The 18,900-nt window shown below is 41.0% G+C and overlaps 1 protein-coding gene across 1 annotated transcript in view; it reads left to right on the top strand.

Annotated features, from left to right (window-relative positions):
- The first annotated feature begins 547 nt into the window (after nt 1-547).
- LOC113135696 (shisa family member 6) overlaps nt 548-18,900 on the top strand; it is a 54,330-nt gene continuing 35,977 nt past the window's right edge. Inside the window, exons 1-3 of the mRNA XM_026315913.1 lie at nt 548-1,077; nt 2,547-2,707; nt 8,811-8,912. Of these exons, the coding sequence (XP_026171698.1) occupies nt 548-1,077; nt 2,547-2,707; nt 8,811-8,912 (793 nt within the window). The remainder of the gene's footprint in view (nt 1,078-2,546; nt 2,708-8,810; nt 8,913-18,900) is intronic.

Genomic DNA, 18,900 nt, shown 5'->3' with positions numbered 1-18,900 from the left:
AGACTGCAAGAATTATACTTAGAGCAGGCGAATTTTAATGAGTAAAACCAAGTCAAGTTATTTATACGTACGGAAGCCTGCTAATTAATTAATGACGTTGGTCTGACGTAGAATAATACCCAATGAGGACATTTGGCTTATTTGTTCCTCCAGCCTAACTTCGACTTGTGCAGAACTGGCTAGGGCTCCAGGAATCAGCACCTTGGACAGCGACGCAGCGCGGCTTCCACTCGCCCCTCAGCCGAGGGCGAGAGCACGGAACCCGGACATCCATCAGCTCCCCTGCCGGCCAGGACATGCTGCTCTGTTGCCCCCGCTCCCAGCTCGGTCGCAATGGGCTTTAGTTTGTCTCTTGCATAATAACAGCAAAGAAATGCCCTTGACAGTAGTCTGCACAGAGCTGTATCCAGTATGAAGGCTGCACAGGAGACTCAGCGAACTGGGGAAGACACAGTGGCGAAACTTACACAAGACTGAACCTGTGCGTGTTTAACGAGATTAAGCGTCTCTGCCAAAACCTAAGACTTGAAGAGTTCCTCACACTACCATGGGGATAAGTCACCTTTTGTTGCTGCTAATATATCTGGACCCGCTGAACGTGCTGAGCGCTGCTACAGGCGGTAAAAAACCCAAGCAAGCGCCCAGAAAGGCACCCAGAGCCACTGCGGTCCCCACGGTCGTCCCGCCACAGAAGACCCCGCAGCCAGCGCCCGCCAGCACGCACGATACCTGCCTGGGCTACTACGACGTGAGCGGACAGTATGACAAATTGTTCGAGTGCAACAACACGGACCACCGGTACTGCTGCGGGACGTGCTATCTGCGCTTCTGCTGCGAGTACAAGAAAGACCGGCTGGACCAGAAAGCCTGCAAGAACTACCATACGCCGGTATGGGTGCAGACGGCCGCCCCGTCCCCCATTCCCACCGGTGAGACGTATGATCCGAGCATGGATCAGACCAACACGGCGGTCTATATCACCTGTGGGATCATAGCCTTCATCATAGTGTTGGGAGTGTCGGCCAAAGTTGCGTATGACAAAGCTACAGAGCCGCCTCAGGAAATGAATATTCATAGGTAAGTGGACAGCAGACAAACATTGAATGCAACCCCCCTCCCCTGAAAGAGGAGGTCAAAGGTCAAGCTCAGAAACAGGCCTAGTGTGATGTCACATAGTTTTTAATTTTTAATATGGAATATAATACACACAGGGGTGAGAAGGGATTTGTCAAAAATATATATATCTCTAAGTATACAAGGTTTTCTCTCTGTATCAGATATAATGAAGTGAGCTGAGTGTGAGTCAGTGAGTGTCTTTCAGTTAATCAAGAGACTGTCATCTAAGGCTAAACTTCACATCAGATTCTATTGGATGTAAAAATCCCAAAGAATGAAAGCCTAAAATAATAATGGAGGTGGCGAAAGAGAACTATTACAGTGTTTGTGGTAGGCTGGTAGCCACTTAGGTAAATGTGTGTGTATATCTGTTTGGTGTAGGAGTGTGGAGAACTGATGCCCAACATTTAAACTGGATGTTTGTTAGTTTATATCACTGATAAAATAATTTTTAGATGAAAAAACTAAACACAACCCACATCTTTGGCTTATAAGGCAACAGAGGCAAACATCACATTTCTTGACCTAATCCTCAGTTCTGTGCCCCCCCCCCCAACTCCACACGGCTGTCTGGTGTGATGGGCTACCACAGCAAATGATTGCATTTCGCCTTTCAGTCAGCTCCTGCTGTTCTTTTGGGATTTTACCATATGAGAATTATCACACATGAGTAGATCACATGTCTAAGACTTCACCTTTATCAGTGAATAAATGCTGACACACATTAATTCCTTAAGAATGAACAGCTGTTTTAGATGCTGTATTCAACACTTGGACAACCTCAAGACTGTGTGAAATGGATAGTGTTAATGTTAGGGCCGTATCAAGGTCAACTGACATGCATGCACCGCTGCATATTGATAAATGAACAGAAAAGAAATGTGGGTGGGCTGAAGTTAAAATATGAATTTAACAGCAGAGGTTATGCAGGTGATACTTTTGTTGTACAAAAGCTGTGAACTGCTGCAAGGCTGCAGACATGATTTGATTTCCTTCTTTAAAAGCGATGCCAGAAACAGCAAACAAACACTTTTTGAACTTACTTTCATCCTGTTTGCTTCTCTCCCTTCCACTCTCCCTCCTTGAGGGCTTGATCCTTCCATATGCACCTGGTGCGGTCTGAAAAACATTCAAATTCAACCCAATTAGATGGGATACTCACACATCCAATGATGTTACTTTTGCAAATGAACATTCATCATGTTCCCAGATGTAGAAAAAAAAACAAAGAAACAGAGCAGCTCTGAATTACCCACAACAGTGTCTAAACAATTAGCTGCCATTCAGTGTGCAGAAAACAAATGTTCTATCTCTTCCTTTTTAACTCAGTTCAGCTGCACTGTGACAGAAAGACTCTCTAAGAAGAAAAGCATCTTTTTAGTACACTAACAACAGCTGTTCTTTTTTGTTTCTTTCTTTTTTGTTTCCAGGGCCCTTGCAGACATCCTGAGGCAGCAGGGGCCCATCCCCATATCACAATATGACTGTGAGAATTTTGCCGCGATGAATGGCTCACCTAAAGACAACACACCAATCAGAACCTCATCTAAGAACCACTACACCCCTGTTCACACCTCCAAATCCAACCACGGTAAGAGCTCTTTTCTCTGCACTGAACACTCAAAAGATCTAAAGCACTGAAGCATCCATTTGTTTATGTGTCATGACTGTTGGTCAAATATTGCCTGAAGGCAGATATCAGCAGTTTAAACCTTTGCCCACATTCCCCTCAGCATGTCTGTGTCATATATTTGTCATATATATTCATTTTTTGTGTAAAGTTCTGAATTCCTCTCCAAAGAACACCTACTGTGCTCCTTCAGCAGATGTTAAGATCTAGTAATCATCTGATTTGAGCAAGAGAGAGCAAGGGAGAGAGCGACAGAGAAAAGAAGGGCCTGCTAGTGGAGATAATTACAGGCTGGCAAGGTAGCACAGCCCTACAGTCTCTGACAGGCTGGAAGTGATGACCTCTCAGCCCGTCAGTGGGTGAATCAGACACGGAACACACAGCATGATTTAACCCCACAGTTCAGTGAACAGACAGGGAACATAAATTGGTAATGTGGCTGAAGAATAATATAGCAAGAGAAACAAAGAGTCCAGAGGAAGCAAGTGAGCACAGGTTGGATCTCAGGCAAAGCAGGTGTTATCAGAGTGAGAGAGGCAAAGCCACTCGAGAAGAGGGACACAGATGGAAAATAATGAGATATTACAAACACAATGGAGTCAGTGAAATGGAAAGAAAATTAGAGAGATGTGGAGCCTCAGTGTACGGGCAGACAAAGAACTACAGCACACTACACCAGTGTTGAAAACTGCCTGGATAGTTTTGGATGTTTGTGTAGTTAACAGTTTCCTTTTCCAAAGCTACTTGTGATTTATGTTTTTTTTGTGGGAAATTTTCTTCTGTTAATGCATCAGTCAAGAAAAAAAGAAAAAAAAAAGGTCATCCATGCCCTCCACCCAATCCCCACCCAAATATTCTCACTACCTCAGGGTAATAATGTGTCATAGAGGTATAAACACCAAGGGAAAACTGATTTATCTCCAAAAAATGTCACTGTCCAGTGGAAACCAAATATTGTATCTTCACTTGTGAACTTCTGCGTATGATTGAAGGATTAACTTTTCCTTTATGGACTGAGTAGTTCTGCTACTCCTCAAGCTATATAAACCATTGAAACCACAGAGTATTATCTGCAAAATGCATTAGCACAAAGCTGAAAACTGTCATTAAATGTCACCAAAAGTTGTTATTTTGGAGATGAACAGGAAATAAATGAAATAAACCTAACACTTTCTCTGAGTAATAATTCTGTATTCTTTAGAAGTAAGGAGAACACACTTGCTGACATGCCATTCATATCATCATTATTACCATTTTTGGTTGAGAAGTATCTATTAGTACCTAAATAGCATGAATGTGTGGTTTCAGTATTTTGGCCGTAGAATGGTAAATCCTAGAGAACTAGGGCTGAAATCTGACTGGTGGCTCAGCTCTCCCTCACTGTCATTGCTTTCAAAGCCCTTGTCCTTGCTATTGCTTTGAAAAGACTCACTGAACCCGACCAAGTTCTTTATTTTCCCTTTAGGTTCTTCTTTAGACCATAAAATGTGCCAGGGTTGTCAGTACAGAGAGAGAGCAAAAACAGTGCAACAACATTTTACATTCTAAAACATATTTATACCAAAAAAGTGACCTAATGTCACTCAAACTCAATATTGCCAAATGTAAATTCACAGTTTAGTGATATACTTTGCATAGAAATACCTAGATAAGAGCTTGTGTCATTCAGAACAAACATTTTAACCGACAGATCAACTTTTGAATATTAGGCAGAGTGAAAAAGACTGTTTGCTGCCTCAGAGCAGTAGTGTGTAATACAGAATAAACAGGACATTACTATACGTGAAAAGTGACTTTTAATGGCCACTACCGGCCGTGGCCGAACTGCAGCAACATTTTATACTGTAGTTCCGATCACTGTTCCTGAAACAATAAATACATTACAGTCAAAGCTCTATTTGCATCCTTGTTTCTTATGCTTGTATTTGGGTTTACACTTTTTCATGTGCTATGTAAACTTATTGTGATGTTTCAACAGCAATCAAATACTCACTGGTAACATTTTCATGCAGCAGTGTTTGTTGCGACCAGAGATTGTGTTCATTCATTAAGTGTCCCCCCTCAGTCACCGCATCACTCTATTCCTAATGGTCACCAGCCCACCATGCCCAGCTGATGCACAGCTGCACGTGGCAAACTGACTTCAGTTTGACCTTGCATAAAGGCCAGACATGTTATCTGTCTGTCTCTCTACTTGGCTGCAACTATTTTGTTTGCTGTCATACAATCACTGCAAAAAGAACACAACTTGGGCTGGCTCAGCTGTGTGTACCATCAGGGACCACTGCAGTCCTGATGGGGGTGGACATGAAAGACAGTAACAGCCTGAGTGAAAGCGTGGTTAATGTGTGCATATAAATTGCTTCACAGTGCTGTGAAGAGAGAGCCCAGTCGCTCTCATAGAAAATGCATATTCATGTGTGTCTAAATGGCCATTTGCCACAGAGTGGGAGAAGGCCCCTTAAAGAGAGGCACCACTGCTGGAGTCATTGTTACTGAGAAAGGCACTTCACTTTCACAGGCTTTTTGAGATACTTTTAAATCAGGTGGAGAGACCTCACAAAGCAAGTGGCTAAAGGGCCTGAGAGGATGCTATCAACTTACGTGAAGAGTGGAAATAACATCCATTTCCCCTTTGATTCTCAACACGTAATGATGCCCAATTGCTTTTAGCAGTAATCACGTCTTTACAGGCATTCTTGGTATGCACTGCAAAACTTCTCTGCATTTTAGAATGATATATTCTTTTTTTTAAAAAAGAGCCTAAAGCAAAAACAGTACAGACAGCATAATATGATACCAGTGCAAGTACTGCTATTTTTATTCACATCCACTCTGCATTGTTGTGGGGCTCAGATCCTCTTTTAGATCTGGGTGTAAACACAGAGCACCCTGCAGCCACAACAAGGAACAGACCTTGAAAAGAAAGAGTAGATACCTTTACAGGAATTGGCCTTTGGTTAAAGAAAATAATAATGGCTTCTCTAGTAATGTCGTTTGCCCCCCCGGCTCTCTTCAGATGAAGTTGATTTATTTACCGCACATCACAGATTTGATGTTTATTTTTTTGTTTTTCAGAAAATGTCGCTTGGTTTCCCCTTTGATATTTTCTTAATGTGTGGAATGTTGAAATATAGTTTTCAGGTGGTCCAGAGAGTAACTGTTTACTCTAAGATAAGATAAACTTTATTAATCTTTAAGAGGAATTATAGAAAATTTCTGTCAGTTTACTCAACCACCAAAGAAAAACCAATTACTCCTATAAAGCACACCGCAAAACTGCACAAGAAGAATCAGAATGAATATTAGAACTCATGTTCAAGTTGAAAAGCTTTCAGCCAGGATGTACCAGAGCTCCAATACAGCACACAAGCAAATGGAGTAGTCAGTTGATTTTGTTTGAGAAGAGCAACCTCCCAAGCTTAAAGGTCAGCTGCTGCAAACAATTAGAGGTCATGATGATAGAGTAACATTTACAGCTATTAAGCAGCTCTGACATGACCTTCAGATATTTTAAAACACTGTACGTTGATACGTTATCTGAGAGTTATCCCAACAAGTTTTGCCGGAATAACAAATCAGTGAATTATTCAACAATAGGCACTTTTATAATTGTAGTATATTCTATGAGTCCACCTACTCCCACTAGTACCACAAACATGCACATTTAAAACTAATTCCCCTTCTGCCAGCAACCTCCCTCCAATTAATCCCTAGAGTGTGCAGCTTTAACATTTCCACTGTGACCTCACTGGCTCCCCATTGGGCAGATAATCATCGCCCACGTGTTAAAGACAACATTTTCAAGCTGACTGCATCAACATCTTTGGTAAAAGCATGCTCTTGTGTGCACCTGTGTTAAAGCTCAGCATCTGAGAGACCTCATCTAATTGTCTCCTGCCCTAGATCTCATTATCGCCGCTTATTATACAGCTGGACCTTTGGCGACCTGATTGTACATATATATGTGTGTGTATGTGAAATGTGCATTTCAGGTGTAAAGGCAGGCATCCATCAGCATATCTTTCCACTAGCAGTTAATTGTACACCAATGCGGGGCAGGACTTATTGCACTGCACAATTAATTTTCATGGGAGGGCAGGGTTAAAAGAGGAGAGGCATGTATTTGCCAAGATGACATTTAAAAAGCTCAATTTTTCTAGAGGTTTAGGGCATATTTTAGATGGAGAGAGCAAGAGAAGAAGATCAACTCCAGCTGAACAACTTTATCAAAATGATCTGCACATCTCCATGTCCACTGCAGCAGATCAGCATCTGATAATGCTATAAAATCAGTATAGCATGTAAATTACTTCTGTCTGGCTGTGTTAAAGTTTAATCGACCTTGGAGTCAAAAACCTCCCGGATGCTAGTCACACAGCACCACATCCACCTCACTTCATGACAAAATTATCACATTTTTCCATTCTGAGAGGTAATTCAGAGGTATAGATGTCCAGTGAAGAAGACTGATTAAAAAAGTATTGCCACATGAATCCTCAGTGCCCGCTAGCTCCAGTGTCTGTTCATTTCCTTGGCACATCGTTGATTGGAAAGACTGATTTTCAATGTATCAAGGATGATAAATTCATAATGTGTAGCCTTCCCCCTGTAGGCTGTCCATGCTACCTCACATTAATGAGCACAGAATGGAAGCAGGAGAACTGGGGAGGGGAGCAGGGCATGGGGGAGTGCCACTTTTGAAGGGTCTGTCAGATTCAGGGGTTGTCGCAGTGCATCATGGAGTGGCCTACCAATGACAAAGATAGCAAAAAGGAAAAAAACAATAGCTTGTGTGTGTGTCATGCACAGACTTCATGGTACAATGGATAACATAAAGGGGCATTTCACAGATACTCTGTCTGCAGCCATGAAAGCAGAGCAGGGAGAGGTGTGATTGAGTTCAAAGTGCATTGCTTGTGGGAGGTGGAAACATATTACTTTTTTTCTAAAAAGCATTGTGCCATGTTTGCTGGCTTGGTTCACATTTCACCATTTGCCATCTCGCTGTGTCTGAGGGAAAAGACACCCTGGGAAAGTTTTCCAATTGACACCATGAAAGGAAAACATAACCTGAGCCACTGAGTACATGATAGAAAAGCCCAGATACTATTATCTTATGTGTAACAGATGCCCTGGTGAATTTTATCACATTAGATTAGCTTAGTGATCCTCAACCTTTTCACGTGAGTCACTGGAGGTGATCTGCAGTGCTGAAAGGATTATTTACTAATTGATTAGGCAACCAACTGAAAATATTTCAATAAAATCAGATGCTTTGCTGTGGTTTGTTGTTTGAAAATCAAAAAAATGAAATAAAAACCTGCAGCTATATGAGCTGTGAGTACAACACACTCAAATCTCTGACCAAACCGTTGGTGCTCAGGCTGCGTTATGGTTAGTGTAGATCCCAGAAGAACAATAAGTGTAACAAAAAGATGATATGAGTTCCTAACTGTGGTACTCTGCCTGCTGCAACACAGTAGTGTAATACTGAAGTAACACAAAGGGGCATTTCACAGATGTAAAAAACAAAGTATTAAATGAACTGCTGTGATTCCCAAACAGATTAACTTGTTTTAATACAGTAGTCGTGTTAAATAATAATATCCATCTACAAAGACTGTCCTTATCATGTCTTTTTACATGATCGAATAAGAAATGTTAATTACAATTATTCTAAGCGCTGTCTAGCTTGGGTGGAGTGCTCCTGAAAAGCAAACGTTTAATCTCATTCAGGCTTTTCTGGTTAAACCAAGCTTCAGGAAAAAGAAACTAAAATCTACATCTGCTTACCGTAACAAATCTTTATCAAAACTTTAAATCCTCAGCGTGTAAAAAAATGTTTCTCCAGCCCTGAATAACCCTTTTCATTTTTCAGGGTGGACAGGCTTTGTACAGCAACTTCCACAGTCTTAGTAGTACTACTACACTTTCTCTCTGATGTGTACAGTGAAGAACAGTATCTGTTCAACTAACTGTATCTGTATCTGTGTGTACGTGTTCGTGTGTGCATGCATGCATACCTCTGTGTGTGTGTGTGTGTGTGTGTGTGTGTGACCAGGTCTACACTATGGTAAGGAGAGCATCCGGAGCAGTGGAGGGGCTGACCTTCACAACTTCATCTCCTCTGGTTTTGTGACGCTGGGTCGTGGCCATCAGAAAGGTAGAGTGCCTTTTCTTTCTGTCTCTTCTTCTCTTTTCTCACACAGGAGACTGAACTAACTCTTCTTATCTAGCAACACTGTATACCCGCTGAATGCTAATGCCATCAGCACCAGTGATCAACAAAAAGTCACCAATGGAGGTGAAATGTTTCCAGATCCAATTTCCCTCCCAAGTAATACTTGTGAACTGTAGCCTCTGCACTTTGCAATTAAATACAAGCAAACACACCTCCATCTAGGTGCCACTGATTGGTGATGCCAGGGTGGAGGAGGTGACTCCACACTCGCACACACATCCACAATGTAGACATCCAAATGCAGCCATTAGCTGGGGCCAGAGTTTTCCCGTGGGTAATACACTGATTAGTATGCAGCCATGTTGGCCCAGCTCTTGTGATTTATTCCCATCCATTCTGCCTCCACAAATCAGACCCAGAGTGTGTGTCACCTCATGGGGGTTGCGAGGCAAGCTCCCCTACCTGATACGGCTTTCGAATGTTTAATTGAATGTGTTTGTGCCAGAGTGAGAATGATGGTGATGTTTCATGGTGGCTGACTACTTTAAGTAAAAATCTACATGATATGATTTAAATACTGATTCCTGTCAATCTTCATAATTGCAACAGCTGATGACCAGTTGTAGCTTTAATAAATATCAATTTAGATTTATGGATTGCTTGAAAGAAATGTGTGGCTTTTTCACCAGCAGAAACTGATCCTCTTTAATAAAGTATCATGCCAATTGCACAGAACTCCTATGACCTGGAAGCTTCTCTCCATTCTTATTTCTAGTGAGTAACCATCATGTTCACGTTCACATAAATTTTTTCTCCCTGCTATTTGCTTCATTTGTTTTCATCCCCAGAGGGTGCCCATTTCACATTTCCCCCTACCAGATCTCTACTACTGAGGAGTAATGAGAAAAAATGATTAGGTTTTATGGATCCTGATTCTTTTAAATAGATTTCTCCCGCTGAACAAATAACACAATAGCAGGACTGTGGCATCTCCAGCTATGTACTTGTCACAACAACAGCGTGACTGCATGTTCAGCATCTGTGCAGCCAAGTCTGTTTTGCTGCAGTGAGTAGCCTTTGATTCTTCTTCTGCAAAACCAAATGAAATGTGACAGACTGAGATCTAGGAAAGGTCTGCTGACACAAAAATTTCATGCAAAATAAGAAAAGTAATGTAAAGTATGTGCAACATCTCTGTTTGGTTGTCTTATGCCCAGAGGCAGGTATTACTGTGGAATAAATCCCAAAATCAATGAAACACAGGTCTGAAGTTTGGTTGGAATATTGTTGCAGTTTTGTATTTCACTAGTGAACAATCACTTTATGCTGGTAGAGGGAAACAATTTAACTAAACCTCCCCCGCTCTCTCAAAGCTTCTTATAAACACTCTTCATATCCACAGAAACGGAATTGCTTCACCTACATATTAAATCACTCCTCTCTTTGACTGATTGAAGGCTATAAAGTGGCCTGATGTTGGCCAACCTACAGAAGGCCTACATCAGTGTTTCTGCCTCTACACACACATTTGTCTTTCCGCTGGTTTACAGATTGTCACTAAATCACTTGATCTGTCTTTTGACCCAGCATTGATTTCATTCAAAATGTGTGGATGGACTTTCACAATCAGAGCGGTGAACCTGTGGGCTGATGGGAATTCACGATGAGGAGATGGAGTCATATTAAGGTTAACAGCAAGTAAACAGTCCGGTAGGATTAAAATGACACCAAGCTTTAATGTTTCTGAAGAGGTTTGCACAGCTTGGTTTGCTCTGGCTGAGAGTAACAATCCTGGAAACACAGAACACAAATACACATTCACTAGTCAGTCAGGGGAAAAATTCTGTTTCCACATGAATCTGCAAACAGATGTTGTCTTCTTAGCTGCGTTTCAGCTGTGTCTTTTACTATATATGCTTAGCCACACTGACAGGATGAAGTTTAGGAGTCATAATGTGGACTACATTATGTAGCAGAGTTTAGCATGGTGTTTGTTTTGATGCTTAATTATACAGGTGGAAAGTATGTTTTTAATTACTGTATATGCCAAGCTATGTGTTTGTGTGTGTGTTATGCTGCAGCCCTCGGGGAGGACAGGTGAGGTCAGGGGTGTTGCTGAGCAACAGAGCAGCTGGATGCTTCACATCTGTGTAGCATACAAAACAGCCCTGTGCTGAACTCTAAATGAGATCAGCCATCAGCACTGGGGAGGGAAGTTAAAAGCCAAACCTACATAGAGTTACGTTGGTGTAATTTACCTTTTTTGGTGCACAACCTTTCCCTAGGCTTAGCCTGTGTAATACTAATTCATTTAGCAGTGTCCTACATTTCTCCAATGGCTTCCAGCAATCTCTAGAGAGAGGTCACAAGCTTCTGCCATTTCTCATGTACACAAAAATGTTTCCAGCTGCGTTCCAATTCCATACTAGTCACAGTGTCGTTTTTTTTAGTTACAGAAAGTACAATACACTTGGTTTTTTTTAATGAGCAAAATTTGATCAAGATATGAACATTGTCATAGCTGTCTTGTTAATGGATGAGTTTTAAAATGTTGTAGGGAGGAATGGTAGAAGAAGCAACAGCGGCAGTGAGGGTTCAGATTAGGACCTGCAGGTTTTACTGCAATTTTTATGAACCAATACAAAGTCTAGTAACTGAAGAATTAATGTTTGTGCAGCATGGCACATGCTGTATGGTGTCTCTAGATTCCTTTTGACACCAGAATCAGATCAACTCACATGGAAAATAGTGGTGGAAAGGTTTTGTTTTTTTTTTTTGCTCCAGCAGCCAAACCACCAGCAGAGAAGAGCCTACTGTGTAAGAACAGTTTATTCTTGCTATTTTATGACTTGAAGCCTTCTGCTACTATGTGGACTCAGGTGTGGTGTGAGGGTGAGTGGCCATCTGTTCGCTACATGATCTCACTTTGCTCAAAGTCTCCAATGTGTCTGAAATGATGAGCACCAGAAATGCCGACTGTGGAAGTCCTTTGGTTTAGGGATTGTAGAATTTATGCTTTATTTTGTCCTTCTTAAGTTTTTGGTGGAAGAATTAAAGCCACAAACTTATGTTTCACTTATGTTGTCCCGAGCTGACAATCTTTTAGTAACTTTATTTAGCACGCACAGCTGCTTACCATGCTCCTGTCCCCTTAGCCATCTGTCCAAATCAATGCACTGCCTCACACACATTCTTTTGCTCTTGTGTATTCTGTTGTCCTAATGTCCAAAATTAGGAGGCAGAGAGGTTGAGGCTTCTGTCAAACTGAAGCAAACTAATGAGGATGCTGGCTGATCTATTGTGTGTGTGCTTCTGTCAGATGGAACTGCAGCTCAACTGCCTTGGGTGTAAAAAGTAAAGAACTCAGTTTGAAGTTTCAGCGTCACCAGTAATTGTATAAAAGTTCTCTGGAAACATAATGTCAGAAGATAGATAAGAGGGAGCTGGAGAAACTTTCCCCGGTTTTCTGACAGTAGTGATGCAACCACATCATCGTTTCTAGCCTACACACACCAGGCCCAATCACAGCCTTATATTAATTGTCGTTGTCAGAGAGGAAGTGCGCTGTACTTTCCTATTCACTCACTGTCACTAACTAAACCTCTGCACTGTAAATCACTGTCACATTGTCACACATATATCTCTGTGCTGGGGTGTGTTTAAGGAGAGAAAAGCTCAGAGTGGGGGTGGTGGGACTGAGAATCCCTACCTGTGATGTGGCTGGACAACAACTGCAACATCTTCACTGACTGGAATTTCCAGCTTTATACAGGAGAGTGGAATGACACCTAACAAGCAAATTTGATAGTGTATTAAAATGCAGCTTGCCAGCTGTTATTGGTTGAATGCATTTTAATTATTTTTCCATATGTCAGTCTTGTTGGTATGAAACACAGCAAAGCCGCTGCATTCAGAGAAATGATTAGTTCAGACAAAACCTCCATCCTTGACGTGCCACACTTCATTACCTTGCTAAGTCCAACTTTTAATTCTGCCCTGTGGAGAAAGTCAAATTGGTTTTCATGGCAGGCAGTTAATGTTTTTATGAAAAGGATTTGTATAAAATGGGGGATATGTTGACATAGCATTAAAATTAGAACTTTTATTATCAGAACTATCAGAACTTTTATTTAGAGTGCACTTTCAGCACATGTAGTAAGTTGTACTGCATAACTGTGCAACTAAGAGAGGACCTGTAGAAAACAAATGCCAATCGTTTAGTTCTGCTATAACACACTAACAGCTGTTCATTTGCCATTAATTTGTCCCTTTTTGTTTACTTTCTGTGAACTACCTGATGACAGGGTATAAAAAGCTCCTCTGCATTTCACTTCCCTCTGATTGTGAAAACAGCCATCGTCCTGTTCCTCCCAATGAATCAAATGCCATGGAGCAAGCCCACAGGCAGTATCATCATTTCCAGTCCATGTAATCAACACTCCAGACTGATGAGCCAGAAGTTGAAAACATCCGCCTGTGAAAACCTTTGGTGTTGTTTAAGGTACACAAGGAAAAGCAGGTTCAGAGAGGAAGTGAGGAAAGTGCCAAAGCCTCATCAAGCCAGATATGGAAATGACATCTCTAATCCAAAATTAAAAATTTCCAACAAATCAAACAGTGTAAGAGTCACTCACATTGGTTGACTTTGTCAGACCTAATCATAGCTTGTGCATTTCGCCAAGCTCTCAATAAGTGTGTCCTTTTTGTTCTTTACTTGTGTTGAGTCTTCTAAAGTTCCTCTTCAGACTGACAAATATGAATGAAATAAAACCACAGTATACATCATATCAAGTTGCATTAAATTAATTAGAAGTTTCCTGTAGAACAAGTCTTGAAAACAGCTATAAAGGTCATATGACAGTTTCCAAGTAAACTAAAGCTACAACGTGCATACTGGTCACTTGAAGCCCTAAATGCACAGGCATTCTTTCAAACGCTTCTATCTGCCGTGGCTTATCAGCCAACCAGCACTTACTATAGAATGCAGTCAATGTTGACTGCCATTCAGAGTGCATATTGCCATGCTCTGGTTCTGCTTTTAAGAGACCTGACTGATGAATGGCACAAAAACTAATTCCCAACCATCAGCGGGTACAACTTCATTTGCAGAGCTACAGTCATCAAAGTCCTCCAGTACCACAGAAAATGCTGCTCTGGCAGTGCTCCTCAGGCTGAAACAAACAATTTATGACGTGGTAGAGCTGTTAAGACACTCCAGTAAATCTGACTAGGAACAATTGAACAAACATTAAAAAAATGAATTTTAAGACATGAAAATGTTCCTGCATCAGGCCCACCATTTTGGTTTTACAACCTTCAGTTTAATAGTTTTAAAGGACTTTAACTGCTCTCCTCAACCTCTTTTCCTGCAGCAACTGGTTGTAGTGTAAAAACACCTTGGTAAACCCACTGCAAGACCAGCACCAAACAGCAGACAGCCACAAATAACAACTAGATCGTAAACAAAGTGGATTATTTACCAGCTGAGGAGCTAAAGAAAATCAAAGCAGGTTTAAATTATAAAACATAATTGGCTGTATAAGCTATCAGAACATGGGACGATCACCACTGTCTAAGGTTTACTTATAAAGAAATCAATATATTATAATTGAAAAAATTATTAATGAATGTTTCTAAGGCTGACTTTAAGAGACGCTCAACGCATATCGAACAGTGTTGGTGGAAATATTGGGCCGGTGGCTAAACAAAATTCAGTGATATCGACTGATCTGTCAGCTGATTAATGTGCCGTGTTCTGTAGCATAATTGCCATTTCTGTTGTGGCACAGTCACCCTGAATGCATTTACTGACAGGGAAAATAGGAATGACTGTGGTCAGAAATCACCCACTCTGACACTGAAAGGCACTATAGACTGTAAAATGGTTACCACACAGGTCTTTGTCCAAATGCCACAACATGAATGTGGAAGGGCTGTGTAGTAAACTCTATCTGCTGACTCCTGCTGCTTATGATTATTAACCAACAAACTCCGAGTCTATGATTTCTTGCACGGTTCCACTGATGAAATACAGTGTTTAATAAAAACAAGCCAAAACACCTTAAAGTAGCATTTTGGCTAGGAAAAGTGTACAGAAAGTCAACAGTTCAATTGGTTTCACTGAGCTGAGACTCATTCCCTACATTTGTTGGTGTAGGGTGATGCAGTTTAAAAGTAAAACTCTTTACATACTGATAGCTGAGTACAATCTGCCTACAACCTGGATATGCCTCTAGAAATGAAAGCCTCACAGCCCATGTAAGGATCCTTACATGTGTCTGATAAAATAGAGGTTATAATGCAAGAATATCCATTTCAGTTTACAGTCTAATCCAGTGTTGTACTTCTCCATTTCACATTTTTAAAGTAGAAGTATTCAAGCAAGCATGTGAAAAGTAGCCACTGGATCAGGATCTTGTCATTATACTCCACAGCAGTTCCTCAAAAGTCTCCTGAATCAATTCAATATCTTAAAACAGAATCATACTTTCCTGCAATAAAACAATTCAAGGTTAAACCTTTATGTATGGCACTGTTTGCTCTCCCACTAAAGACTTTGTCAATCAGACAGATTGCCAATCTATTTTCACTAACAACATACCAAACATTGCATTATTCATGTCAATCCTGTGCACTGACAAAAAGCCCTCTTTAAAAACTTTGAAAGCAGGTACCCCTTCTGGGAGCAATCTGATCCCCCATATCAGTTTTAGAGGTTGGAAATCCAGGCTTGCTGCTCTCTTCTCACACCCTGCCTGTTTTTGACTGACAGTTTGCTCCTATCGGGCACGCTGTACCTGCTCATACAAATTGATGGTCAGGTTTAGGGGAGGTGGCACAGCTGACCTGCTGGCTAAGCACTCTGTGGAATAACCAATAAAAGTGTGTTAATAGGGTCCTGGAGAGAGCAAGACTGGGGCCGTGGCACTCATTAGCAAAAGAGAGATCCAGACAGATTTCTCTTACACTCAGTATGGAGAGATGACTGGACATCTCTATCCCTTGTCCTGTCACAGGTGCCTTTTCTACTGAATATGCAAAAGATTTCAGGAAAAGTACAGTGTTGAGGAACTGTGCTACTGCTCGTACAAAAAGCAGAAAGAACTTTTTAGTTGTTAGGGATTACTGGGTACTGGTAGGTAATTTAAGAGAGTGTGACTTGTCTGTTTTATCATTCATTTTGAGCTGCGACAGGAGCAGGGAGGAGTGGAAAAGAAATTGGATCGTAAAGAGCGACTTGCTGAGCCTTTCAGCCATTCTAAGCTGTCTAATTGCAGTTTTTCTTCACCCTCATTTACACAGCTCACTAGCAATCCTTGGTGTCCTTTATAGCCAAGGACTGGATTAACAACTATCTCTGGATTAACAACCATCTCTGGTTATTGAGAAATTACCACATGCACAAACACTGTATAGCATTTCCAAAAAATTACAGCTGAGCAAAAATGTGTTGAGGTCAGTGAATGACAAGCCACCTTACAAATCCTGACAAGAGTCTCGGGTATCCTGAGGAACAATAGCACTTCTAGATACACTGCAGTCAATTACAGTGATGTGAGATGTGGCTGCAGACAGAGGAAATGACAGTTGGAAGACAGCTCTCTTATCATTGTCCTTCTGTTGTGGCCACTTTGAAACAAGTGGAGCTATTTGTCTGGCGGCAGGATATGCTGCAGAGGAAAGGAAGAAGGCTTTTATCTAAGATGGGAAAAGGGAATATGCAAGAAATGTAGCACAGGTGCAATATCTGAGTGGTAAAAAGTGAGCAGGTTAAAAAAGAAAAGGGATTTTAAGAGCAGGAGTTTGGCAGGTAAAATAGCAGGAGAAAAGACAGAGCCTCACAGACAGGTAGTCGGGGACAATGGGCTGACAATACCGCTGTGATGTTTGCTCGCGCACAGTCGCGTACTCTTAATGTGCAGCATCAATCAAAATGCTGCCCACCACACAGCATGGCAACTTTTATCGCCACTCATTAAAGTAAGTGCAGATATTTTATGCATCAGTTGGAATGCAAGGACTTTTTCATGCTAATTTTCCTCCTTTAGATTTGTTATTCATCATCTTTGATCCACGGGGTCCTGTACACAAATAAAGTGGAGTGGAGGCTGTGTGCATGATGAATCTTGAAACTGTCATGTGCTGATGCATCACATCTGTGGATTGTTGTTTAGCAAGAGTTTTCTTTAGAGTCAAATTAAATAAGTGTAACATTAATTTCTTTTAACAAGAGAGTATTTATCATCCTTTAAAGTGGAGAACAAACAGACTCTGGTAATTGAGCTTTTTTGTCCTCCAAATTCTCCCCAGGGAGAGATTTCCTAATGAAAAGCACATTTAACAACTCAAAATGACACCTTCTTGGCCCTCTGCTGCACCTCACCTTCATCTGCAGAGCGTTCCACGATAAGAAGACTTAAAATGCCACTGCCTTCTCAAACGTCAATGTCAATGTCAATGTCAATTTTATTTATATTGCACATTTACAACAGCTCTTGCTGCCCAAAGTGCTGGACAAACAGGAAAAGAGGATATGCATGTATATACACATACATACATATATACACGCATGAGCCAACATATACACACTTATATACATACACATACACAAGCATACATCAATACAATAAAACATAAAAGAGCATATGAAAATGAAATGAACTCATGAAACTTACCCTAAATATCTAGCCCTGCGGACAGTCTTGGCTCCCGTGTGACTGCATTACCAAATGAAAGGTGGCTGGCATGAGAATTTAAATTTTAAGGTTGTCCACACTGGGGCTTTTTTCTTCTTCTGCTTGACATGATACGAATTGAATCTAATGCGTACTGTATTTTCTGGACTATAAGTTACAGTTTCTTTAGTACTCTGGCTTGTTGTGTGATTTATATAGCAAAGCAATTCATATGTGTTAATTTACTGTTGAATAGTCTCTAGCGTTATAATGCACTTTTGGAACTCTTCTTGACTCAACTGAAAAAAATACTGTACTGCTGAAAAAGTAAAATCGTTTATGTTTACACTAAACTCCAACTCCCAGTGTAACACAGGTGAAAATGCCGCCCAAAAGAAAGAGCTATACTGCAGACTTCAAAGTGCAGGTAATAAAGTCTGCAGCTGAAACACAGTTTGGAGTGAGTGTCGACATTCAGACAACCTGAGAGAGGAGGAGGAGGAGACACTGTTTCATCTTCTCCCTGATGCTGGCACAGTTGTTTAATGTTAGCTGATACGGTAGTTTTAGTTGCCACAGTATTTTCTATGAATGAATGAGAGCAGTGAACATCCTCTTTCATTAGATAGACGTGTGCAGATCTGAGACCCAGGCTAAAAGGACAGCATCAAGCCTTTTTCTTATAAGTTTTCCTATTTAATGTGGCTCTCAGTCTTGACTACCTTTATTAAATTACACAGTGCTAATTGTTTGACTGCTTGCTTTCTCTAAATACCTCTAACTGATAGTAAGCTGCTGTTGCTCCCCACCAACTGAGAATTCAAGCACACAAGCATAAAGGCAGCTAAGCCTGAAACAGGAGGTAAACTGTGTTGTAAAATGCACAACATCAGAGAACTCCACAGATTAGGTAACCAAATATTTAGCAAAGGGAACATCAAATATAGCTGGTGCAAGCTGTTCATCATATTGAAAAGCATGACAGTGTATATTGAACAGCCATGCCCTTCACAGACTTGTCTCGCGTGATAAAATGTTGTTATAAATAGCGATTTTAAGGGTGTTCTGAGAATACTTCTCCAAGTGTTTTAAAAAGGCCTGGTAAAAGACCGATCTTGGCTCTGCTGCACTGACCTCGAGCAGTTTTATATCCACCTCCCTGCAAGCCAAACTCCTGCTCTCATCTGTAATCTATTATTCATAACAAAGACGCAGAGAAGAAGACTGGGAAAGGCAGATAACATGGTTGCTTTTTCCCTCCCTCAACCCCCACCTCTGTATTACTATTATCCAGA

Source organism: Mastacembelus armatus, chromosome 19, assembly GCF_900324485.2.
Source record: "Mastacembelus armatus chromosome 19, fMasArm1.2, whole genome shotgun sequence".
Taxonomy (NCBI): Eukaryota; Metazoa; Chordata; class Actinopteri; order Synbranchiformes; family Mastacembelidae; genus Mastacembelus; species Mastacembelus armatus.
This window is presented reverse-complemented; position numbering and strand designations above follow the sequence as displayed.